The following is a 23,891-nucleotide window of genomic DNA, read 5'->3' as shown; positions in this document are numbered from 1 at the left end:
GGGTTTGGGTTCCCGCTCTGTAACACTTCGACAGGCGGAGCGCCAGAATCGGTTCCAAGACGACCGCTCTAACCGCCCCCGCAAACCACTTATTACAACCTCATTTAGAAATAGTCTTTTATTACGTTTTATCAATGGAACGGTTCGATCCCCGTTCCCGAGGCGTGTGGATGTTCGAGGCTCCGGTGACTCCGTGGGTCGTCGCTCGTTCTCCCATAGCGACCTTTTAGCGCGCTAGCGATGTTTTTAACCGACCGGTTCCGCCTGGAACCTTCGCCGCGTGACGCTTCCAACTTTTGAGTCGCGCCTTTTGGAGAGTCCGGCGTTAGCTGATGCTAACAGCAGGGAAAAGTCGGAGGAAAAAAAAAAAAGCTGAATTTTATAAAGTATTCCGAGTATTCCGGTAACAGTATGTCTGTGTCAAATGAGCGGGTTTCTGTCGTTATTATTGTCGATGAGCTTAACGCGAGTTCGACGTCCAGACAGAAGTCGTCCCGCCGGGTTTGTGATTGGCGGTGGAAGGTTGACATCGCGAAGCGAAGCCTCTTTTCCCACATCAACCGTTGGTTTTCTAAGTAAACAGTAACTAACTAGAATGCAGTGGTTCCTCTTCTCTTTCGTAGAAGCAGCTTGTTTTCCTGTTTGCTAAGCGTCTTAGCAAACACACACCACATCCTGTTTGCTGTGGAGGAACAAGGTTAAAACACACACACACACACTCTTTGACCCCTGACCTCTGGTCCATTAACAGCAAACCTGGTTATTGACCCCTGATCAACAATTCCGTAATTACTGTCGCATGCTATTTGGTAAATTACAGCCCCTTCCTGATCTTGGGTAAGGGAAGGGAATTAACCCACTAGAAGGGGAACTGTAGTAAAGATATTTAAAAATATTTAAAATCTGTCTGAAAATATGTAAAATCTTTTGTAATTTCCTCCCCTGGTTTCAGATCTTTCCCTCGTTTCACACACTAGGAAAAAAAAATGTGCAGGAATTTTTCCTTTGTTTTAGTGTAAAGGAGGTAAACAGGTAAATAATAAAAATCTTTATATGTCACAAACTGTTCCTCTAAAAAGTACATGACGAATTAATATAAAAAAATAAAATGACACCCTAAAAATATTGTTGAGTTAAAAGAGAAAATTGTGTCACGGTGGGAAAATTTGCCACCAGAATTTATTGGAAAATTTTAGATTATTAGAAAAGATTATTTGAGATTATTAGAAATTGATCGGTTGGATGTATGTTTTGTGTAATGTTTTTCAAGGCAATTCTGGTTATCAAATCAATCTTTTTAATTTTGCTGTTTTTTTTAGCTATTGTTTTTAGGGGTTTTCTAGAAATAAGAAAAAAAAAAATAGATAATTTCAACAATGTCACTAGATGTTTTTTTTAAGCAAAAAATAATTTTGTTTTTCAAATTTTGAAGCAAAAAATACATTGCAAAGTTACTTTTCCATTTTTACCTTGCCCGTTTTTTTTTCTTTTTTTGAAACCCTTGGAGGCATGTGAGAAAAAAAAAAACGCACAGGCTGCATTAACACAAAAATTTAACTTCAGGCGGGGGAGGCTACAAAATATTGATCCAAGGGCCGCAATTGGCTGAGACCCCTGATTTATAAATTATACAGCAAACAACATAAAGTAAATACATATTTCAATTTAAAAGCAGGGTCTATTAAGCGTGTGCATCTTTTTTTAGAGGATCTAGCCGTCTTCCCTGTCTGTCCTGTAGGAGCGGTGTTGAGGCGGCGGCGGCGCTGACTCAGCAGGCGAGCGAGTTGTGACATCACGGCGTGGGCGGAGCCACGAGGGCCCGGCATTTCCAGCGGCGCCCGACGGGCCGTGACTCACTTCTCTGGTTCCTCTGTGCTTTCTCAGTATCTGAAGGCCCCTCCGTCCGCCTCGCCGCTCTTTCGGCTCTTCACATTTTCCCCCAAAGCTTTCCCTCCAATTCCTGAATGGTTTCTTTCGCTCACGCCGATGTTCTCGCTTTTCTTTCTTATCACTTTTTTTTTTCTTTACCTCATCTGATATTTGTATATTCATGCTTCTTCTTCCTCCTCCTCCGCCTTTTCTTTCTCTTCGCCCCGTGTTTCGTCATTCCTTCGTCGTCTCCTTTCCTTCTGTGTTTCACTTATCTTTCCATTTCCTGCCTTTCGGGTTTCATCCCCATTTGATTTCTTTCTTTTTTCATCCTCTTCTTTTCTCTGTCTCACTTCCTTTTTATTATTTTAACCCTTATTTTTCCTTCCTGCGGTCCCGTTCGCCTCACCTCCTATGGGAAAAATCAGATAGGATAAGGAACATATTATTAAAAATGGACATGTCAAATAATTGTACTGTAAACCTTTTTTTTTAGCATTATGGTGAAATATTTCAGTTCCAGATTTTGACCACTAGAGGGAGACAATGTGCTCACCCAGATATTACATAACAATCAAGAAATTACCTAAACGTCCAATTATTATATTGAACATGTTAAATAGAAGAGATATATAGAAGTTAAAAATAGGAATAGAAGTTAAAAATCATCATATATGTGATATTTGGTTTCATATTTTGCTATCCAAACTTTCCCCCTCTCAAGTTGGTGTCTCCAATGAATCCACCGACCGCTTTTGGGTTCGAGACGAAGAACCTGGAGAATTTGCACTGATAGAAAGAGAACATGAGAGAACCAAGGCAGGAGAACCAGGAGAAAAAATGCAGATAGAACCCGAGCAGGAGCTTGGAGAACCCGGAGAAAACCCAAAAAGTTTGGATCCGATGTTCAGGATGTGTTGCAGTTCCCACGGATGGCCACTAGAGGGCGCCAGCAGCCAAGACTCAGCCGACCCCTGCGGAAAGTTCATTTGTTTAAATCACTAAATGACTTCAGTACAGTCGTTCAATTCAAAAAACCTTTAAAAACCCTCAGAAATGACCTGAAAACGTGATGAGATCAACTGGAGATGAACAAGAAACACGGATTATTCAACCGACAAGAAAATGGCCCGTAAAGAATGGGAGCCGGTGTTATAAATGTCTGAGGAACTGAAATTTTTATTGTTTTTTCGCCGTCCTCTGGTCCGGCGATTCGAACACCAATCACAGGAGCCGCGCTCGGTCACGTGACTTGATCCCCGGTCACATGACGTGGACTCAAGTCCCTTGCTTTGGACACAAGTCTAATTTCCTCGCCGGGGTCGCTACCGCTTCTGTCGGTTCTCAGTGACCTGTTCCCTAGTCGCGCGACCCGGACGGCCTCGGATGCCGGTCACGTGACCGGTCCGCCTGTCACATGACCCGCGCTCAGGTCACATGACCCGCACTCAGGTCACATGGGTCGGTCGGGATCACGTGACCGATTCCGTCGCACGGCTGCAGAAGGAAGCCGTCGGCCGGAACCCGGGACCCGAGCCCGGAGTCCGAAGTCCACCTGACCCATGAGAATTAGACCCGGGGTCCGAACAGCCTCTGATTGAGCGGCCGATCGATCAATCGGGCGATCGATCGATTGATCGGGGCGCCGACAACCAAATTGAAACATTTCTTCTTCTTTTTTTTTTCCCATCATGCACCGGGCATAGGAAGAAGGCTCACCCCGATTGGTCGAATACGGCAACGATCGGGTGCTGAATCCGAACCCCCCCCCCCCTTAAGCTTTTGCTTCGTCGCCATGGCGATGGGGCCGCTCCTCCACACCCACGCCGTTTACCCCTTCTCTCTCTCTTTAGATGCAAGCAAGCGAGGGAGGCAGAAAGATAGATAGAGAAAGAGAGAGAGAGGTGTGTTTTCTATCCCACGCATTGGAGTGGGAGACAACTTGTGTGCACGCGCACACACACACACACACAAACACACACACACACACATACATGCGAGTGTGTCATGCTGGCAGTGCGTGGGCTGAAGCGACCAGCCTTCCACTCATCCTGCTTTTCTCTCCCTCTCTCTCTCTTTCTCTCTCTCTCTCTCTCTCTCTCTCCTCCCGTCCTCGTCTCCAGATACACCTCTTCCTCTTCTCTCCATCTCCTGCCATCACTCCTCTTCCTCCCCCTCTTCCTCTCTCTCTCTCTCTCTCTCTCTCTCTCTCTCTCTCTCTCTCTCTCTTTTTCCTCTTCTCCCACCATCAGTCCTCTCCTCTCAGTTCATCATGATGGTGAGCGAGTCGCTGATCTTCTGGGTGAGTCTCTGCAGATGTGTGTGTGTGTGTGTGTGTGTGTGTGTGTGTGTGTGTGTGTGTGTGTGTGTGTGTGTTTGAAGCAGTCACATCACGGGGACCCACCTCCCTGTCCGGATCGTTCGGTTACTGCTTGGCAAGCGATTGGGCTAACAGTTACAGCCAGTGTCCAGGATAACAGGAGCTGTGTGTGTGTGTGTGTGTGTGTGGGAATGCACGGATGTGTATGTGTGTGTGTGTGTGTGTGTGTGTGATGCCAACTTTAAAAGTCGTGACAAAATTTTCACACTTTTTACCCAAAAGTCTCGGTGTTTCCTCTTTTATTTCCTTTCCATTCCTCCTTTTCTTTTTTTTTCTCTCCCGTCTTCAGTGCTTTTCTTTTCTTCCTCTCTCCATCTTATCTTCCCTTTCTTGTTGTTTTCTTAGCCGCTATTTCCTTTTACCTGCTTCTCCTCTCAAGTTTTCCTTCCCTCATTTGCTTCTTTTCCTTTCCCCCCATGCCCTCTCCTCTGCTTTGATTTTTTTTCTTCCTCTTCATCTTCCACCTGTCTCCTCTCTCATCCTCTCTCTTTCTTCGAGACGCTCCATCCATCCTTCCTCCCCTTCATCCCTTTGCTCTGGTCCTCCATCCTCTTCATCTTCCCACTTGCTTACATGCATACATACTTACACTCCTTCCTGCTCTTTGCTTTCCCTTATTTCCTGGTTCCTCCAGCGTCCTCCAGTGTGTGTGTGTGTGTGTGTGTGTGTGTGTGTGTGTGTGTGCACTTGTGTGCGTGCATAGCCTGCGCGTACATGTGTGTGTGTGTGCGCGCGTGCGTTACGTAATAGCAGCGAGTGTGTAGGCCGTCATCTCAGACCTTCTATCTAAAGAAGGAGGAAAAAAAAAAAAAACACTTGAAACAGGAAGTGGATCTTTCTCTGCTGCTCTGAGGCGCTCCCAACATCCCATGGTTGTCATGGTAACATGAATGTCCACCGAGTGACTAACTGTCAGTAATGGCTTCGACATGTGGCAGACAGAGGGAGCGCTAGTCTGGAAGGACTACATTTCCCAGTCCTTTCCCCACTGTGACATCATCACACACTTCCTGTGTCTGTGTCACATGGTTCCTTCCAAGCCCCGCCCACTTTTTTGACCCCATTAACAAAACTTTATGATATCCCTCTGGGATTTTAGCTCTTTTACAATAATTCTTGACAATTTAAGGTGAAATTTGTTGCAGATTTTCAATTTTTTTAATGCGAAATTCATCAGTATTAAGAAGTTTACGACACATTTATGGCTTCTTTGATCTCATTTTGACACCTATTTACAAGTTTTGTCATTATTTTCTTGCATAGTTAATTTAGCTGCTGTTTTTTTTTTTGTCAGGGGGCATCTTTTGCCGAATTGCGTCGTTTATTTTCATTTTGTCAGTAATTTCTGGTTAATCTTCAGGCCATTTATTACACTTTTCTCAATGAGTCTGGGAATTTCAAGATCGCGACTTACTGATTATGTCAAGGTAAAATAAACATTTTAAGCGTTTTATTGTTAATTATCAGACCGTTCCTGGCTGATCGAGGTGATTTAAAGGGCGAAAAGCATTCAGTCATTAGCCATTCTAAAAATGGTCGGCATAAACTTTTCCTCCAGACTCTTTGGTGACAATCATCGATTTGTGTTAAAGTGTCGTTTGTAATATTTTTTTAGAAGAAGAAAAGTCCAACAGAGTCGGCGGTTCGGATTCGTGAACCACAGGAAATCTCACTCCTCGAGATTTTTCGGACGCCGGCAAAGTGAGAAACTTGACAAGATAAAATGTGTGTGTGTGTAATTGTCAATGTGTCGGAGGGAGAAGGCAGTGTGTATCATCGGCTCTTGACGCTGGTTTCCATGGCGATGGCCGACGGAGCTACATTCCACGGACACACACACACACACGCATCCTGTTCACACTTAACAATGAATTGCATATTGGGGTCATGTGACCAGAGCGTAGATCGCAGAAGCCTAACGTGTGGAGCCTTTTTTAGGCATTTGTTGCCGTGAATTTGCATAAGAAAGCAAAAATCGTAGTAAACGGTTGTGATTTTAAAGTCACTTGTGGACGAGGAAGTCATCAACCAAGAAATTGATCTCCGAAATGATCCATCGCCGCTGTTTTTGGTCGGCAAGTGCGATGTGTCAGACGCGTCGGCTCGCGACCATTGGTCGGGTTTGATGAGCTTTTAAAAAAAAAAAATGACACCGTTGAACTGTCGGGGACAATTTCTGTCAACAGTTGCGTGAAAATGTCAGCAGTGAATGTAAAATGAGTCTGAATATCCAACAAAAACCCCGAAACCCCAAAATATGTAAGACGGAGGCCGGAGGAAAGTCCCCCAGATCAGCAAGAAAACTCAAAGTTGGCAGGAAATGACCTCAGTTTCCTGCCCAGAAATCCCCAGAAATTAAACAAAAAGTCAAAAGGGGTTAAACGATCTGTTCGACAACAGCAATAAAAATAATAATAAGAATATTTGACCATTTTTGAACCAAAGAGAAATTCTCGGTTCACGGTTTTGTTTTGTTTTCTTACCAATAGAATAAATAAATTCAGGGCGAGGCTGCGGTTCAACGCTTTCCACCTCACAGCAAAAAGATCACGGGTTCGATTCCGATGGGACTCCTTTCTAACGGCAATAGCTTTGTGAATATATTCAACCTGATATTTCATTTTCCTGAAACTCAAATAGAATTTTCTCTGCAATCGAGGCAGAAAAATGCTTAAAAATGCACAAGTTTCAGTTTTTTGTTTTTTTTTCCTGAGAGTGGAAAGAAATATTATGATAATTGCAATGGCCACAGTACTTTCTAGAAGCTTTATAGTAATACTTTAAATAACGTGTGTGTGTGTGTGTGTGTGTGTGTGTGTGTGTGTGTGTGTTCAGTCTAACAATGAACTGTCTGTTCCCTGGAAGGGCAGATTTTCATTTTTTAAAATTCAAGAAACGCTCACCTCTCGGCAGACACGTGCAAGTGTGCACGTGTGCATGTGTGTGCACGGGTTATCAGCTTCGTCCAGCTTCACATCTTTTTCCTGCCAAACATCCGTTTCCTTGGCAACCCAGAAGGGAAACAGGAAGTGTGATTAGTTTGGATCTTTTGTCAAGCGCTTGGATTTTTTTTTTTTTTTCGTTGTTTCCAACACGCTGACCTGCTGTCGTCGTCGCCGTGGCAACAGAGCATTGCCAGTGACACACACAGAGCGTCCGGTCAGGCTCATGCTAGCGATGCTAACTAACTGCCAGCTAAAGATTTAAGCTGTTGGTCACCATGACCTCTGACCTGGAGGCGTCGAGTGACCACAACTCAGGTTTATTATTTTCATCTAATGTTATTGTTCATATCAAAGTGTTTATATCAAAATATATCCGAATTTTCGGTTGTCTGACTCCATCCCGGTCAGCTTGAAATTAAAAAAAATCACAGCGGTTGTGAAAATGAGGGAAAAAAAATATAATCTTAAAAATCAAAAGTGAAATTTAATGAGTAAATCACAAAAAAAAAAGAGAAAATTAAAAAAAATTGAAAAAAAATAAACGTAATTTAAATGAAAAAAAAAAAAAAGAAATAATTCAAGAAAATTGAAATGACTGCGTTGAAAAGCAAGTACAGGTTGGGGGGACGGTTTGGAGGTTCACGCGTGAGAACAAAAACAGAATTTTACCGAGAAACGTTCAGCCTCCTTACGATACGAGCGGGACGTTCTGGAAGTTCCTCCGATCCTTCCTACGTTCTCCACCCTCCTTTATAATCTGCCCTCCTCCTCCTCCTCTTCCTCCTCCTCCCCTCAGGATGGGCAGGGCAGCTCCCGGACCTCAGTGTGAATCTGAGCTGTGAACGCCAAGGAATACCAGGACCATCTGGCTGATCCCACCCTGATAGTGGCTCCTCTGGACCAGGACAGAAAGAGACCAGGACCAGAACCAGGCCCGGGATCAGCGGGACTCAGTAACGGCCCGTGGAAAAGTTTGATGGGACTGCTTCCGATTGGTGAGCGAGTCGATAGCGGTAGCTCCTCTCGAGAAAAAAAAAAAAAAAAAAAACGGGATCCGCGGCCTCTCTGGCTTCCAGATACGAGGATCCGGATTTTTTTTTTTCTAGAATGTTCTCCCTCGCCGGTCTGGTGTCGCCGTTTCCCTCCGCTGACGTCTCGCTGATTTGAAGGTCACGCTTCCGCCGCCGGTCATTCAAAGAGTATTTCTCCCAACTTTACCAACAGCCTTCCGGTGTTTTCAGCTGATTTTTCAAATAAACCCCTGACAGATTTTTAGGTAATTTCTCCAGATCTTAGATCACGGTTTTAGTTTTGATGCAAAATTCTTTGATTTGTTGTCAGTTTCCATCCTGTGGGATTTGTAGCTCATCAAAACTTCACTGTCGCTGCGCCTCCATAACAACGTTTTTGTTTTCTTCTGACGGCTACATCCATTTCCATCCGTTTTATCTCTTCTCCGCCGCTTTGGGTTTTATTTTCTGTCAATCCTGGCAGATTTTTTTTTATTTGTTTCATATTTTTTTCTTGGTTTCTGTTCTTCGCTCGTTGATTGTAGTCTGATTCTACAATTTTACGTATTTTGTGTTTTTCTAGGAATCCAATCGAGACGAATGATGTTTTGATAAAAACAATTGCAAAGTGGTGAAATTGTTTAAAAAAAAAAAGTAAACAGAGGGAGGAAACATTTAAATATGAAAAGTTGTCGTAGAAGATCAGAACTAGTGACCCAAAAAAAGTGAAATTCAGTTCGATTTTCGACAAACCAATCACAACCATCTATTCAATGAGGGGCGGGGCTTAAGAGAAGGACACAGGATGTTTATTTGCTTTAAAAGGCCAAAAAAACAAAACTAATTTGAGTCTTTGGCAATGAGCAACCTTTTGGTTGGATAGTTGGACCTCAGTCGGCCTGTTTACGGGTTCAGGTTGGTTTTCGTTCCGTCTGATTGGCCGGTGCTCAGTCATTCTGATTGGCTTTTCCATCCATCAGTCAACGTGATTGGTCAATCTGTCCATCCGATTGGGTTTTCTATCTGGTGCTCCGTCAATGTGATTGGTTGTTTCGTCCAGCGCTCCGTCGATCTGATTGGTAGCGCCGTCCGGGGCTCAGCTCACCTGATTGGTTGTTTTGTCCGGCGCTCGGTCAACCTGATTGATTGTCGTACCCTAGATTGTGCTTCTGATTGGCCGTTGGTCTGTTCAGCACTCTGCGATGCGGTCCAGTGTTACCAAGTCAACAAAAATAAATGAATAAAATAAATAGAGACAGAAATGTGAACGTGTAACAAAATTATAAATGAACCATCAGAATATTTATTGATCCCCCAGGGGGAAATCGCTTTTCGTTGAAAGCAGCTCCTGCTCCAGAGTCGAGTGGGGAAGACATCAGAATAGAATTCGATACAAAAAAAAAAAAATTAAAAAAATAATAAAAATAAAATAAGGAATAATAAAATTAAAGTAAAAACAGTTAAGATCAAAAGAAATAAATAAAAATAGTATATAAAAATATGGTAACATATATGCATGTGTATTTGTAAGCACTTGTATATAATTATGTTATTATTTTGTCTAAAAATAGGGGTTGTTGTGCTGTAAAACAATTATTGCGCAGAGGAGTTATACAGCTTGATGCCTGCCAGCAGGAATGATTTCATAACCAATTCAATAATATTAATTAAAAATAAGAAAGATTAAAAACAGTCAGTTTGCCTTCCTTCTTTGTCAGCCGATGCACGGTAGGTCAGCTGATGCGTTCGGTCGCCATGTGGGCGAACGTCTTCCGATACCCGATCCGACTCCCAGGAGGCGCCGGGGCGAGTGGGAGGATGTCGGATTCACTCGGGACAAAAACGGGAAATGATCGAAGCGCCGACCCCAAGTTATTTCAGGATGGAGCCTCCTTCCGCCTCGACCCGAAACTTCCTCCAAGACAAAGACCGTGCCAGACGACCGGCTACCAAAATCTGCTTTTTGTACACCGAGGCGGTGGAACAGTCTCCTGGCGTCAGGCGGTCCTGCTGTTGCGTCTTGAAAACAAAGACAATCCGAAGACTAATTTCTTTGCTCTTGGTCTAGAGTTATGTTGTGTTACCGTCCAATTTCTATCGCGCCTTTTTGTCCCGTGAGGTTCCGGTAGCACCGAGACATGAACTCTGACGTGGGAGGAGTCACAGAGAACGACTTCTGGGCTACCGGAGTTCCTCAAGGCTCAGGACATGGTGGGTCCGATACGCCTCTGCAGAGCCGCTGGATGGTAGACTGGGGCGAAGGGCCCCATCTTTAAAAAAGGGAAATGGTTGCAAGTCGGTTCTAACTCTAGGTGGACGGAACTCCTTCACCCATCTGGAAAATTTTATTCGGGGATCCAATCAGATAGTTTGGAACAGTGTAGTTTTCATCCTGGTCACGGAACAGTGGACCAGCTCTAAACCCTCAGGAGGGTCCTGGAGGGTCCGTGGGAGTTTGCCCAGCTGGTTGATCTACATGTTGACTTATTTTTGGAGACTTGGACAATGTCAGTCTCCGGCAGGAAGTTGGATTTGTTGCCCGTGAGGCTTGGATACAGCCGGGGTGTTGAAGGATTCGGTTCGGTGGCCTCAGGATTGGGTTTCTGCTTTTTTTTTTCGCGGACGATTTGGTTCTGGTGCCCTCATCCGACCCCGATCTCCAGCTCTCGCTGGAGGGGTTCCCGGCCAAATGTGAATCAGCACCTCCGAATCCAAGGCCGCCGTCCTCGGCTGGAAAACAGGTGAGAGCATCTGGACGGATGACGCATGGACGAGGGGTTCCAGCTACATCCCGCCGGGAGGAGGCCCTGGGGATGATCCAGGACACGCCGGAGGGACTAAGTCGCTCCCATAAGAGCTCGACAAAGTGGGGTAGCGGGGCGGCTGAAGCTGCGGAAAAAAAAGCAGAAAATGAATGAATGGGTGGACGGACGGATGGTTAACTTACGTTTCTATTCAATGGGCGGCGCAGTTGTTTGCGCTTCCGTTTCATGGTCAAGAGGTTCCTGACCTGTGGCCTTTCCGTTTGGAGTTTGCATGTTATCTACTTGGGTTTCCTCCGGGTCCCCCGGTTTCCTCCCACTGTCCGAAAATATGCAATACTTCATTTGGAGACGTCCAACCCAACTGCATTCCTGGATACAGGATAGGAAGAACGGACAATGAATGACTGGTGCTTTGATGGAAAACACTTTTAAACTATTATTGGTGTCATTGTTATTATTATTATTACTACAGAGAACATCAGGTTCCTGGACCTGGTTTTCTCCGCCCAAGCGGAGATGTTTCTTGGTCAGGAGTTGAGTCATCACGGGCGGTCCGACGAAAAAACGGTACCGCTGGATACCCGGGATGCCGTCCGTTAGCTTCACTACGGCGCCACAGAGCCGATGCTAACAGCGGCTGCTAGCTCTGGATTAACATAGCGGATAACAGCTTCATTAGCACCTGATAAAACATCCTGCTGATAGCAGACCTGGTTGTTCATAGTCCTTTGGGACGAGTTGATTTAGGTGGAGAGAAGTACATTTACATGAGGTTTTTGAACCAAAGCTGAGTCAAATCAAAGCCCGATTTGTTTCTGATGGAAAAAAAAATGGCGGATTGACATTTTTCAGATCCTGAAATCAGGGCCGCCGAGGGCAACGTCTGGTCGAGCGTTAACACCGGCGTGTTTGATCAGCTGTCGGGGCTCTTAATCCACAAACAGGCTTTTTACCAGTCGCCGAAAAACACGATGTGCTGACAAACCAAACAGGCCGGGGAGAAGAAAAGTCTACTTCCAGGGCTCTCGGGCGAAGCATCCGATTGGACGAGAGGGGAGCAGAAATCAGGGCGATCGCGGAGGAAACCGAGCGAGGTCTCTTTACTTCCCGACATTCAGGAGGAAGGAAAGGCGCGGAGACGCGAGCTCAGAATAAACCTGCTGCCGAGCGCCGTCTTCACGTCCTGACCTCCTCCCTTTCCCCCCCGCCAGTAACAATCACAGCTTGGAGAGAAATGATCTGTACCTTTGAGGACTTACGCAAAAATGTAGGAATTTTGCAACAAAATAGAAATAAGGGGGCTGTGGCATAACGTGGGACTTTTCCTAAACTGATGAAATTCTGGGAAGAGGTAAAAAAAACAAATAAGTGAGATTTTTAAAATTAAACAGATCAATTGATCCACAGCAATTTATTACGGGTACAGCATCAACAAGCTATTTAAGGAAAAAACAGGTGTTTTCGCTTAGAGTTCTTCTATTAATTGCACATAAAATGATCATAGTAAACTGGCTCAAACCCCACAAACCTACTGGACCAGCGGCGTCAGAGGCTTAAGGATGTAAACTGCATGGAACGCATAACAGCAAACTTATGACTTCAGACAGACCTATAACTTGACAAATGGGCACCCATTAAAAAATATTTGGAGAGTTGAAGATATTATCTCTATTTGACTGAGTTAGATGTTTTTTTGTGTTTTTTTTTTTTTTTTTTTTTTAGTTTTATTCTATTTTTCGCTTGCTATTGAGGAAATAAGTGACCTATAAAGAATATTGTATAATGTTTATCTTGTTATGAGGTTTTGTAAGAATGTGTATGACTCTGTTAAGGAACCTGTTCTAATAAATGTTCCAAAAAAAAAAAAAAAAATAGAAATAAGAATGACGGCAAAATTAGTTTCATCTCAGCAAACACAGATTTAAGTGTCAAACCGTGGCTCACGGGCCAAATTTGGCGACGCCACTTTAATAGCCTGTGGCGCTAATACTAGAAATCCCAAGATGCTCTGCTGGTGTTTTAGCGCGAAAATCATGACAGGACCCTTTAAACGTGAGATTGGTGACATTATGCTAACACTGGCAGCGCATAATCCTCCAAAAATGGCAAAAAGAAAGACTTTCCGGAAAGGCTGGAGGCAGATTATCTGCTTCCATCTAAAAGACAGACCTGTATGTGGAGCCAATGTTGCTCTAACAAAGGAGCACAACATTAGACGACGCTATGAAACGAAACACCGTGTTCAGTTTTTAAGCAAAACTTCTTTGGGTCCACAAGAAAAAGTTCATTGTTATACCTGGAGGAAGATTTTTTTTGTCAGCATTTTGTCAGCAATTACAGGAAAATTACCACACAAACCAGATCAAAAAAGAAAAACAATTTCCTATAAACCGCAAAGAAACCCAAAGCGGCTCAGTTGAAATATAGCATCGGTAAAGTGTTTTAAAGTGCAATAAAAGTAAAACGTGGAGTTAACAGAGGTGGAGGAAGTGTTGGTCCGAATAAAAAGTCACTGAAAGATCACACGAGAGTGCAGAGACGTGCGCTAAACCAGGAGGACGGCTTTGTTTACGTTCCCTGGTTGTAGTTTCTTTGTTTTTTTGGAAACTTTTCGCCTTTCATTTCGGCTCCTAAGCGTAAGTCCGACGTATCACGCCGTAGGAAGACGCCCGACGAGCCTGTTGTTGTCGGCGAACTGCTCGGCGGTGGTTGTTGAGGGTCCTGGCGAAGCACGTGGTGAGCGCGATCACGCCGGAGGTGTTTTGTCTCGTGCGAACGAGTCTCGCTACCAGTTTCACGGGAGTCGTTGTTAATTAGCACGAAGAAACCTACAGTTTAGCGTGAGAATTATCGGAGATTTTTGTTTTTTATGGCCGACCCGCTGTGCGTTCTGGGAAAATATAGCCTCGTGACCAGACGTTTATCCATTTTTTTTTTTTGTCTTTCAATGAATCAAAATGAGCTGGAGAAATTCTAGAGAAATTACAGACAATTATTACAATTAAGACTCTCAATAAAAATCAACCAGAAGTCGGCAGATGGTTGAAGCAACTGATTGTGTGTTTAACGTGTTCGCCGTGGCGGCGCAGCTGCGTCTCTGTTGACGCTCAGTGTTTAACGGCAAATGCAGATTGGACTCCGTTAATCCCCCCACTTTGCTGTTCACTCTTATCTGGTCATTTTGTATCCGCATCTTTAATATCGATGTTATACCACCATAATCTTTGATACCATATTCACCTGTGATGACATTTCCCAGGAAAAGTGCTGCGGCGAAAACCAGCACGGATTTGCTTCAAATTTATCACAAGATTGTTCTTAGCTTTTTCCTGTTAACTGAATTATAATTCAAAAAATTGTAAAAAAAAATAGAAATCACACACTGGATGCAGACGAACGACTTGGAAGGGAAGCTTCTCTCCTTTTCGTGAGGAAACACCTTGGCTCTATTTACTTACTATTTAATTTCAAGCAAAGGCCGGGAGGCCGCGGGGGCGGAGGCGGGCCCGAGGTCAGAGGTCAGAGGTCACAGGGATGCCATTTAAAAATGGAGGAAGTGGCTGGAGATTAGAAAGCGTGGATATTTTAGCAAATATTAGCAAGGAATGAACTGTAAACGTCAAGGAATCAACCTTGCAAGGTCCAGGTCAGAGGTCAGAGGTCACGGAGGGGAGTGGAGCTGAACTCCTGGTCTGATTTTGAAAACGCTGTAATAAAAGAAGGAGGATGCAGGTTTGACTCCAAACCCACCCGGATAGAACGACAGTCATTTTCAGCCTGAGGCGAAAAACTTGTTTTTTTAAAAAAAGCCCGACGTCGCCGCGGCGACAGAATCCCTCTGCAAACATTTTCAAACGCTTGAACTGTCTCTGAACTCAAACTGCAGCCCGTCGCTTTCGAGTAGGACCGTCTCTCCCCATGTCAGCAAACACACACACACATGCACGCACGTACACACACACAAACACGTGCATGCACACACACACACACACACACACACACATGCAAACTCATCCTTGCTTTCACATACGTGGGCATGCACATGCGCACGTGCTAACGCATGTGCTCACGCACACGCAAAAAGATGCACGCCCATGTGCGCAGGTGCACACGCAAGCACAATTTCACGTGCACGCGCGCACATACACACACGGAGACAGTCGGCAGGTAGGTCGGGGCCACTTTAGAAACGGCAACTGTGAAAATTGTTCGGCGCCGTTGCCATGGCAACAGTGAGCATGTAGATCAGTGAGCTTTTTTTAACACATGCTCACACACATACACACACTCACACACTCGCAGAGGTTAGTACAGGATTCCCCGCTATTCCAGTTGCCATGACAACACACAACTCATGCTCAGCTGTGATGGAAGGCGGCCATCAGGTTTCCTGCTCAAGAATAATGAACAGTGATCGACGATTATTGATCATTGATTTTTATTACTATTATCACTTTTATGCTCATATTGTTGCTAAAAAAATCAATGTAATTTAAAATTGGCCTTTTTTTTGTAAAGACACAAAAATGATTTGACATTTTCTGTAATTTGTTTTACTTTCAAATTGTTTTGACCCTCATATTTATTTTCGAGAGGAAAAATAACAACTTAAAATATAGTTATTACATCGGGGGGGGGGGAATTTTGTAAATTACTTTATAGAAAAAAAATAAAAACATTCATTTAATAAGGTTGGTCAGTAAAATATAGGTGATATATAGGTGATAGTTCTTCTCTCATTTCGTAATTTATTCCAAGAAATGTCCCGTATTAGCAGAACACTGAGAAATACTTATCAAATCAGCATGAAGAAATTTAAGAATCCGCATGAAATTTTGTAAAAGAATGTGTCAGAAAGTCTTCAAAATAAGACCGATAAATCAGTCCTGGTTTACGCACGGATTAGCAAGAAAGCAAATAAAAAAAAACAAATAAAATAAATTAAAAGTAGAATTAAAGAGTCAGATTAGTGACATTAACACCGGTTTTATGATGGCCAGGTGGATGTCTGGTGGTCTTTGCTGCCAAAAATAACAATCAGAGAATAAACCAATGGGTTTATGAGCTTTAAACCGGACTGGATTATGCAGGAAATTAAGATTTGCTGGAAATGTGAACGGGATGGAAAACAACCTCTCTTGTTTTAATTTTCATGTGAATCACGCTCATCTTGCGATGTCTGTTTCAGCCACATGCCTCTGAGTCCGGCTGCTGACACCAAACATGATCGCCCACGGCAACAGGCGGTTACTAACGGCAACCCTACAGGCTCCGCTCCTGCCAGGGACGACGACACGGAGGACACGCCCCCTGGAAACAACATCGTGGTCCGCATCGGCATCCCGGACCTTCAGCAGACGGTAATGTGTGCACGCGCGCACGTGCACGTGACACGGCAAGTTAAACACGCTGAAGCGACGCAACAGCCGGACAAACGTGTGTGTGTGTCTGTGTGTATCTCTGTTTGTGTGTCTCTCAGAAGTGTTTGCGGCTGGACCCAGAGTTACCAGTTTGGACCAGTAAGCAGAGGGTTCTGGTCACGTTGACTCAGTCTCTGTCGGATGTTTTGAACTATGGTCTCTTCCAGCCGGCGTTTAACGGCCGAGCTGGAAAGTTTCTGGACGAGGAACGTCTGCTGAAGGAGTATCCTCTTCCCCCTATCACTCCCATCCCATACCTGGAGGTAAACTCCACCAAAATAACCCCAAAAAACAAAAAGAAAAGAAGGCCTCCGGATGGTTGAATCAAGCTCTGCAAAAGTTAGGGGCGACTGTCATATCTTGCAAACAAACAGGGAAAAATTGTTGAGATTATTTTCAGCGCGTGAATCATCGGCGGGTGCTTCAGTGAGGATTTTCTAAAAGCAGGTCGTAGAGTGTGGGAATGAAAAAAAAAAAAAAAAAAAAAAGGATGAAGGTCTTTTATAGAAATCCCTCAAAATGATGGAGGAGAATAATAGTCAGAGAAAACGGTGATTGTTGTTATTGGCGTTAGATTTCCTTCTTTGAGTTCTTACGAAGCCTGAAACAAACACCAGACTGCCTTTCTCAGAAAAACTACAAACACCAGATCGCCTTTCTTGGAAAAAAAAAACAAAAACTAGACCGCCTTTTTCAGAAAACTAGCAGAACTAGACAGCTTTTCTTAGAAATCTACAAACACCAGACTAGTTTTCTAAAAAAAAAAAAACTACAAACACCAGACCGCCTTTTTCAGGAAACTAGACTGCTTTTCTCGGAAAAATCACAAACACCAGACTGTCTTTCTTGGAAATATATTCAAACACTAGACCACTTTTTTCAGAAAACTACAAAAAACTGCACCCCTCTTCTTTGAAAAACTACAAACACCAGACCGCCTTTCTTGGAAAAAAATACAAAAATGAGATCGCCTTTTTCGGAAAACTACAAAACCTGCACTCCTTTTCTTTGAAAAATTACAAACACCAGACCGCCTTTCTTGGAAAAAAATACAAAAATGAGATTGCCTTTTTCGGAAAACTACAAAAAAAATGCACCCCTCTTCTTTGAAAAACTACAAACACCAGACCGCCTTTCTTGGAAAAAAATACAAAAATTAGATCACCTTTTTCAGAAAACTACAAAAAAATGCACTCCTTTTCTTTGAAAAACTACAAACACCAGACCGCCTTTCTCGAAAAAGAAACTACAATCACCAGACTATCTTTCTTTGAAAAACTACAAACACCAGACTGCCTTTCTTGGAAAAAAAATACAAAAATGAGATCGCCTTTTTCGGAAAACTACAAAACCTGCACTCCTTTTCTTTGAAAAATTACAAACACCAGACCGCCTTTCTTGGAAAAAAATACAAAAATGAGATTGCCTTTTTCGGAAAACTACAAAAAATTAGACAGCTTTTCCCAGAAAACTACAAGGACCAGATCGCCTTTCTTAGAAAAACTACAAAAACTAGACCGCCTTTTTTGGAAAACTTCAAAAACTGGACTGCTTTCCTCGAAAAAACTACTATCACCAAACCCGGTTTCAGTTTAAAAACAGTCAAACTGCCATTTTGCTAAATTAGATCTGAAGGTCGAGTAGGTGTGAATCGTCTCAGTATTCCAGCTCCAAAAATATCCCGCAGTTAGCCTGTAGCTTAGCTTAATCCACCAAATGTTTTTAGTAAATTTGTCCATTTGGTCTTTTTGTGCAGTTCACATTGCTGTAATTTTGGAAAAATAATTGCATTCTGTGGCGCCAGGAAGTCCCGGAAGGAGATTTTTGACAGAAGCCTCCGTTGTCGTTTTTCGCAGTTTCGTTACAAGAGGAGAGTTTACACTCAGAGCTACGTGGACGACAAGCAGCTGGCCAAACTGCACACCAAGGTTCGCGCTGCCGACGAACGCCTTTTTAACCGCCACTAAACCAAACAGGAAAAATTTAACGGGATGTTTTTTTTTTTTTGTTTGTTCGTTTCTCAGGCCAACCTGAAGCGCTTCATGGAACATGTCCACCAGAAAAATGTGGAGAAGGTTTCCAAATGGTTGGAAAAAGGCTTGGACCCCAACTTCCACGACTCTGACAGCGGAGGTGAGAAGCGTTTAGTTCATCTGGGAAATTAGCAAATCCATCGCGCTCGATCTAAGCGCGGCGTTCCCCCTCGCCATATCGACGCTCAGCTCTCGCGATTAAAAATATGAAAATTGTATCGAGGATTTGAAATTTGTAATTCAAATTTCAATGGATCAGTCCCGAACGATGAGCCATGTTTTCTGTCATCTTTAATCCGCGATACAATATTTTATCCATGATTTTCACTATGCCTTGGGTTTTTGATTTTAATTTTGTATATTTATCATTTCTGTTATATATTAAGCATTTTCTACATTGGCGACCAATCAGAGTATGGTGCTCTGTACCCTGGGCTCTGATTGGCCTGCACACAACGCGCATTCAGCATCTTGCCTTGTACATTTTACCTGCGATCGCTACTCGTATGAAAATATAGGAAGTGTTTACAAGAGTGTGTGGATGGTCTATAAGTTTTATAATATATGTAGATAATAAAAAAAAATATATACGGTCGCTAGGGACAGCTGTATATTACAAGCCTTTGAAATAAATAAACTACAAACTAAATCAACATTTCGGTCTTTTGCATTTCGGATTTTTAAAAAGACATGAACATCAGAGGATTTTCTGCTGAGAAACTAATAAGATTATCAGGCAGAAACTGCAAAACACAGGATTAAAAACTACACTCACCAGATTGTTTTCTATAATAATAATAATAATAATAATAATGAAAATTATAATAATAATAATAATAATGAAAATTATAATAATAATAATAATAATGATGATGATGATGATGATGATGATAATAATAAAAATAATAAACGTTAATATCAATATGAATACCAATATTAATACCAATATAATAATAATAATAATTAAAAAAACACAAGCCCCATAAAGCATACTCAGTGTTCTCCTGTGTGTCGTAAAACCTACACGCACCACATTGTTTTCTATTGTTTCCTATAATAAAAATAATAAAAATAATACAAATAAATGTTAATATCAATATGAATATCAATATGAATATTAATACAATTTAATAACAATGATAATGATAATAATAATTAAAAATAAAACTTAAAAAAAAAAAAAAAAAAAAACAAGCCCCATACAGCATACTCAGTGTTCTCCTGTGTGTCGTCCCAGAGTGTCCTCTGACTCTGGCCGTCCAGCTGGAGGAAAGTTGCGAGTTGATCAAGGTTCTCCGCAGCGGCGGAGCCCATCTGGACTTCAGAACCAGAGATGGGATCACGGCTCTGCACCGGGCCGTCATGTGCCGGAACAGCGCCGCACTCACGGTGAGAGCCGTGGCGGAGAAAAACAGAAAACCGAACAAAGGTTCATTCAAAAGGACCTCCAACTGTCGGCAGTTTAGGGTCTCCGTATTAGCATCTGCTTGTTTTGGGAGGATATTGCACTGCAAAGATCAAAACAATGACAGAATAATGTAATCATCCAAATATTGCTCAGTTACTCCATCAGAAGCAGGGTACGTCTAAATATCTGCCGCATCAGTAGCATCGCTATTAGCATCTCAATTAGCATTCTCAGAACCGTTTTTGAGCATTATTTTGACGACGAACGACCTGATCCTGGTGTCTTCTAGACCCTGTTGGATCTCGGGGCGTCTCCGGACTACAAGGACAGCAGAGGCCTGACCCCCCTCTATCACTCTGCTATGGTGGGCGGCGCCCCCTACTGCTGCGAGCTGCTGCTGCAGGACCATGCGACCATCGGTAGGAGGGTCACAGGGTCAACTGCACTGCTGGAGCTGTAATAATGGCATGACAGTGTGTGTGTGTGTGTGTGTGTGTGTGTGTGTGTGCGCGCGAATCGGTGTAATGATGTCACGGCTGCCCTTTAAAAACATTGCGGCTGCTTTTTTTTTTGTTATTATTCACTTTGCTTGTTTGTGAATGGCACTTCAGAGCTGAAATAATTCCTGTTGTCATGGTTACAGGGATGACTGATGAGAATGGATGGCAGGAAATCCACCAGGTCTGGCACACACACACACACACATTCGGGGGGGATACACTCAAATTAATTGCACCTATAATGGCAAGTCAAATCTCTGTAAAATTATGATTCTGCGTGTGTGTTCGACTTCAGGCGTGTCGCTATGGTAACGTGCAGCACTTAGAGCACCTGCTGTTCTACGGTGCTGACATGAGTTCCCAGAATGCATCGGGGAACACCGCACTCCATCTCTGTGCTCTCTACAACCAGGTAACACACACACGCGGACACACGCGCAAACACACAACGCACACGCACGGGCAGTCGGGTCGGTCCCACTGCGGCGCCGAAGATCAGGTTTATTTGAAACTAATTGCTTTTGCGGTTTTGCAGGACAGCTGTGCCAGAGTGTTACTGTTCAGAGGAGCCAACAAGGACATCAAAAACTACAACAACCAGACTGCCTTTCAGGTTAAAAAAACTACAAATCGCAAGACCGCCTTGTAGATAGAAACCATGAGCGTCAGACTGATTCTCAGATTAAGAACTTCAAACACCAGGCTGCAGTAAAGGTAAAAGCTGCAAACACTGGACCGGACTACGGATTTAAGGAAAAAAAAAGGGAGAGTGGACAAAAAACTACAAATCCCAGATTGCCTTTAAGCGTCAAACTGCAAAGCAAGGGCCATCTGACACAATTAGACAGCAGTAGACATGACAACCACTTATTGAGCTGTGGACTTTATTCTGTGTGTGTGTGTGTGGGGGTGGGTGTGTGTGTGTGTGTGTGCGTGCAGGTGGCCATCATTGCCGGAAACTTTGATCTGGCAGAAATCATCAAGATCCACAAAAGCTCCGACGTGGGTGAGTCGGCTGAGAGTTCCCTTTCATACGCGGTGGGTTCTTGCTAACGGGCTAAAGGTGCATCAGTAATCACTCCTTTACTTTATTTTTTTTTTCTTACTCAAGATTCTTGTTTATACTAACTCTCAGGGTATTTGTTGTAAATTTACCAGCAGTTGAACATTAGGTTACCTTTCTGTTTTCACACAATGCGGTCATGAAATTGAAATTTTAATAATTTGCTCATTTAAAGTTAGGTTTCAGATAAATTCAGTGCCGCCCATTTTCTAAATTTGTCTTGTTTGTTCTCTCGCCATTTATTGGTATTTTTGGGTCAATTTTCTTTTTTTTTTTTTACCCCCGATATTTTGTTTATTATAATTTCCCTCTAAAAAAAAGGGGAAAATACCGCTCAAGATTTAACAGAGAAATATAATATTTGTACGAAATATTTGTTAAAAAAAAAGTACCCCTAAAACAACACATTAAAATGAATGTACTGCTGATGTTTCTGTGTGTGTGTGTGTGTGTGTGTGTGTGTGTCTGAGCAGTTCCTTTCAGAGAAACGCCCTCTTACACCAAGCGTCGTCGTACCGGCGGCACCAGGACTCCAGCGGGGAACGGACTTTCCTCGCCGCGCTCCCTGATTCGCTCCGCCAGCGACAATGCCCTGGAAAGCCCCGCCTCCTCGCCGGGACCCTCCCTGCAGAGCCTGGAAACACACCACGACACTCACACACACTCGCTGCGACGGCACACCCGCCGACTGAGGTACCCACACACACACACACACACACACACACAGTTTCCACCACAAACATTCAAACTGGTGTTTTTCTACCAGAATAAAAAAAAAAAAAAAGGTTTCACTTTCATCCAATTCCTGCAAAAGCCTTTCAAATCACCGATCCGTTTGTTTTCTAGCATTTAAAATACATTTTTTTCTCTCCAAGGTTCACATTTTGTTCCTGGATATACTTTCATCAGTCATGAAAAATATGTTTTAAGAGTTGTTTCAGGTTGGTTTTATACAACGATGTTTTTGTGTGTGTGTGTGTGTGTGTGTGTGTGTGTGTGTCGGCAGCCCGAGCGGTGGCGGTCACGTCGAGACCAGCCCGCCGTCCTCGCCTCCCGTCACCCCGCAGATGAGGAAGAAGAGGCTGTACAGCGCCGTTCCGGGTCGCACCTTCATCGCCACGCGTTCCCACGTCCCCCAGGGGCCCGGAGAGATCCAGCTGCACCGAGGAGAGAGGGTCAAAGGTCAACACAATCCTGATGTGTGTGTGTGTGACTTGAGCGCGTCCCCATTTACTCACGTGTGTGTTGTGGACTTTCAGTTCTGTCCATCGGGGAAGGAGGATTCTGGGAGGGGAGCGTCAAAGGGCGCACCGGCTGGTTTCCTGCAGACTGCGTGGAAGAAGTTCAGATGAGGCAGTACGACCCCCGACTGGGTGAATATCGCCGGCGCGGGGGGAAAAAAAAAACAAAAAAAAAAAAAAAAAAACAGCTCGCCAGTCGTCCCGGCCTGAAGGTCGCCGGAGAATAAATGAGAAGCAAAGATAGAGTTGAAAGTGAGACGCGTTTTCCTTCCGGGTTTTCCACGAAAACAGGTTCGCCGAAGACTCGCGTATCCGTTGGTCGAATTAACGGATGAGGAAAATACGGCTTATTGATTTAAAAAAAAAAAAAAAAAAAACAAACACCTGACGGTTTTATTCCGAAGAATAAACGTTACGAGAAACAATGGAACTTCCAAGTTTGCCATCATTCAAAAACGGACTACAAATGGTCTGAACGGGAGCTGTTATTAAAAAAGGGTTAAAAAATAATAATGATAATTCAGAAGAAAAATAAAAACAAGAGACAACCGGGAATGAATGAAACCTGCTCACCCGTGTGTCGGCGTTTCAGAGACGAGGGAGGATCGAACCAAGAGGCTGTTCAGACATTACACCGTCGGTTCCTATGACAACTACACCTCCTACAGGTAAAACCCTGATATTACAAACCCCGGGGATCCCTTTTTTAGCAATTTTATGTTTTTTATCACAGTATAACAGTGTTTCCCGACCACTGCGCCGTGAGAGGTCATCAGGTGTGCCGTGGAAAAATGCCCACTTTCACCTGATTGGTCCGAAAATAATATATTCAACGCAAATAATGTGTCTTCCTATGTCTATGTGGGCGGCGTGTCCATTCGATGGCAACAGGTGGTGAATTAACCTGTGCGTCTGTGTATCAGAGTGATTAGCGACGCTTTGCGTGATACATTTTTAAAATAAAAAGTACTTGTATCCGCGTAAACAAACAGGCAGCGTTGTTGAAAACCACCAAGACGAGTGAGAAAGCAGTGAAAGCTGCTATAAAGTTGCTGAACTCGTCTCTAAATCCAAACAGCAAAACATTAATACTACCTGCCGGCAAAATCACTGTAGAAGAAAAGATCGGCTCTGGCGTTGATAAAGAAATAGCCAGTTCTCTCAAATAATACCATTTTCAGACATATTGATGACATGTCTTCAGACATTGCAAAAAAGTGCTCTGGAAAAGTTGCACATCAGTGGGAAATTTGCATT

At 43.4% G+C, this 23,891-nt stretch overlaps 2 protein-coding genes and 1 long non-coding RNA gene across 9 annotated transcripts in view; 1 reads left to right on the top strand and 2 right to left on the bottom strand.

Annotated features, from left to right (window-relative positions):
• The window catches only part of lsm8 (LSM8 homolog, U6 small nuclear RNA associated), a 216,426-nt gene that overhangs the window by 162,826 nt on the left and 29,709 nt on the right, over positions 1-23,891 (bottom strand). The gene's annotated exons all lie outside the window — the stretch shown is intronic.
• On the bottom strand, positions 1,283-7,925 carry LOC147233867 (uncharacterized). The gene is made up of 3 exons (XR_015106138.1): positions 7,864-7,925; positions 7,153-7,251; positions 1,283-2,281 (listed from the first exon to the last, which is right to left on the bottom strand). It is a non-coding gene; the product is annotated as an uncharacterized LOC147233867 (long non-coding RNA).
• Positions 8,003-23,891, top strand: part of shank3b (SH3 and multiple ankyrin repeat domains 3b) — a 28,590-nt gene continuing 12,701 nt past the window's right edge. For 4 of the 7 annotated variants that reach the window (XM_086146477.1, XM_086146478.1, XM_086146476.1 and 1 more), the window contains exons 1-14: positions 8,003-8,189; positions 16,158-16,329; positions 16,449-16,652; positions 18,246-18,317; positions 18,414-18,522; positions 19,660-19,811; positions 20,120-20,249; positions 20,474-20,511; positions 20,626-20,943; positions 21,270-21,336; positions 21,867-22,086; positions 22,400-22,575; positions 22,653-22,766; positions 23,227-23,302. In XM_086146477.1, coding sequence (XP_086002603.1) covers positions 16,162-16,329; positions 16,449-16,652; positions 18,246-18,317; positions 18,414-18,522; positions 19,660-19,811; positions 20,120-20,249; positions 20,474-20,511; positions 20,626-20,943; positions 21,270-21,336; positions 21,867-22,086; positions 22,400-22,575; positions 22,653-22,766; positions 23,227-23,302 — 1,844 coding nt within the window. In that variant the 5' untranslated portion in view covers positions 8,003-8,189; positions 16,158-16,161. Of the gene's footprint in view, positions 8,190-16,157; positions 16,330-16,448; positions 16,653-18,245; positions 18,318-18,413; positions 18,523-19,659; positions 19,812-20,119; positions 20,250-20,473; positions 20,512-20,625; positions 20,944-21,269; positions 21,337-21,866; positions 22,087-22,399; positions 22,576-22,652; positions 22,767-23,226; positions 23,303-23,891 lie in introns of those variants that run through there. The other 3 variants (XM_086146479.1, XM_086146480.1, XM_086146483.1) reach the window with 3 other exon arrangements.

This window comes from Fistularia commersonii, chromosome 5 (assembly GCF_037954325.1).
Source record: "Fistularia commersonii isolate RoL2024-O1a breed Wild chromosome 5, RoL_Fcom_v1.0, whole genome shotgun sequence".
In the NCBI taxonomy this organism is placed as follows: Eukaryota; Metazoa; Chordata; class Actinopteri; order Syngnathiformes; family Fistulariidae; genus Fistularia; species Fistularia commersonii.
The sequence above is the reverse complement of the archived record's forward strand: the minus strand, read 5'-3'. Positions and strand labels throughout refer to the sequence as shown.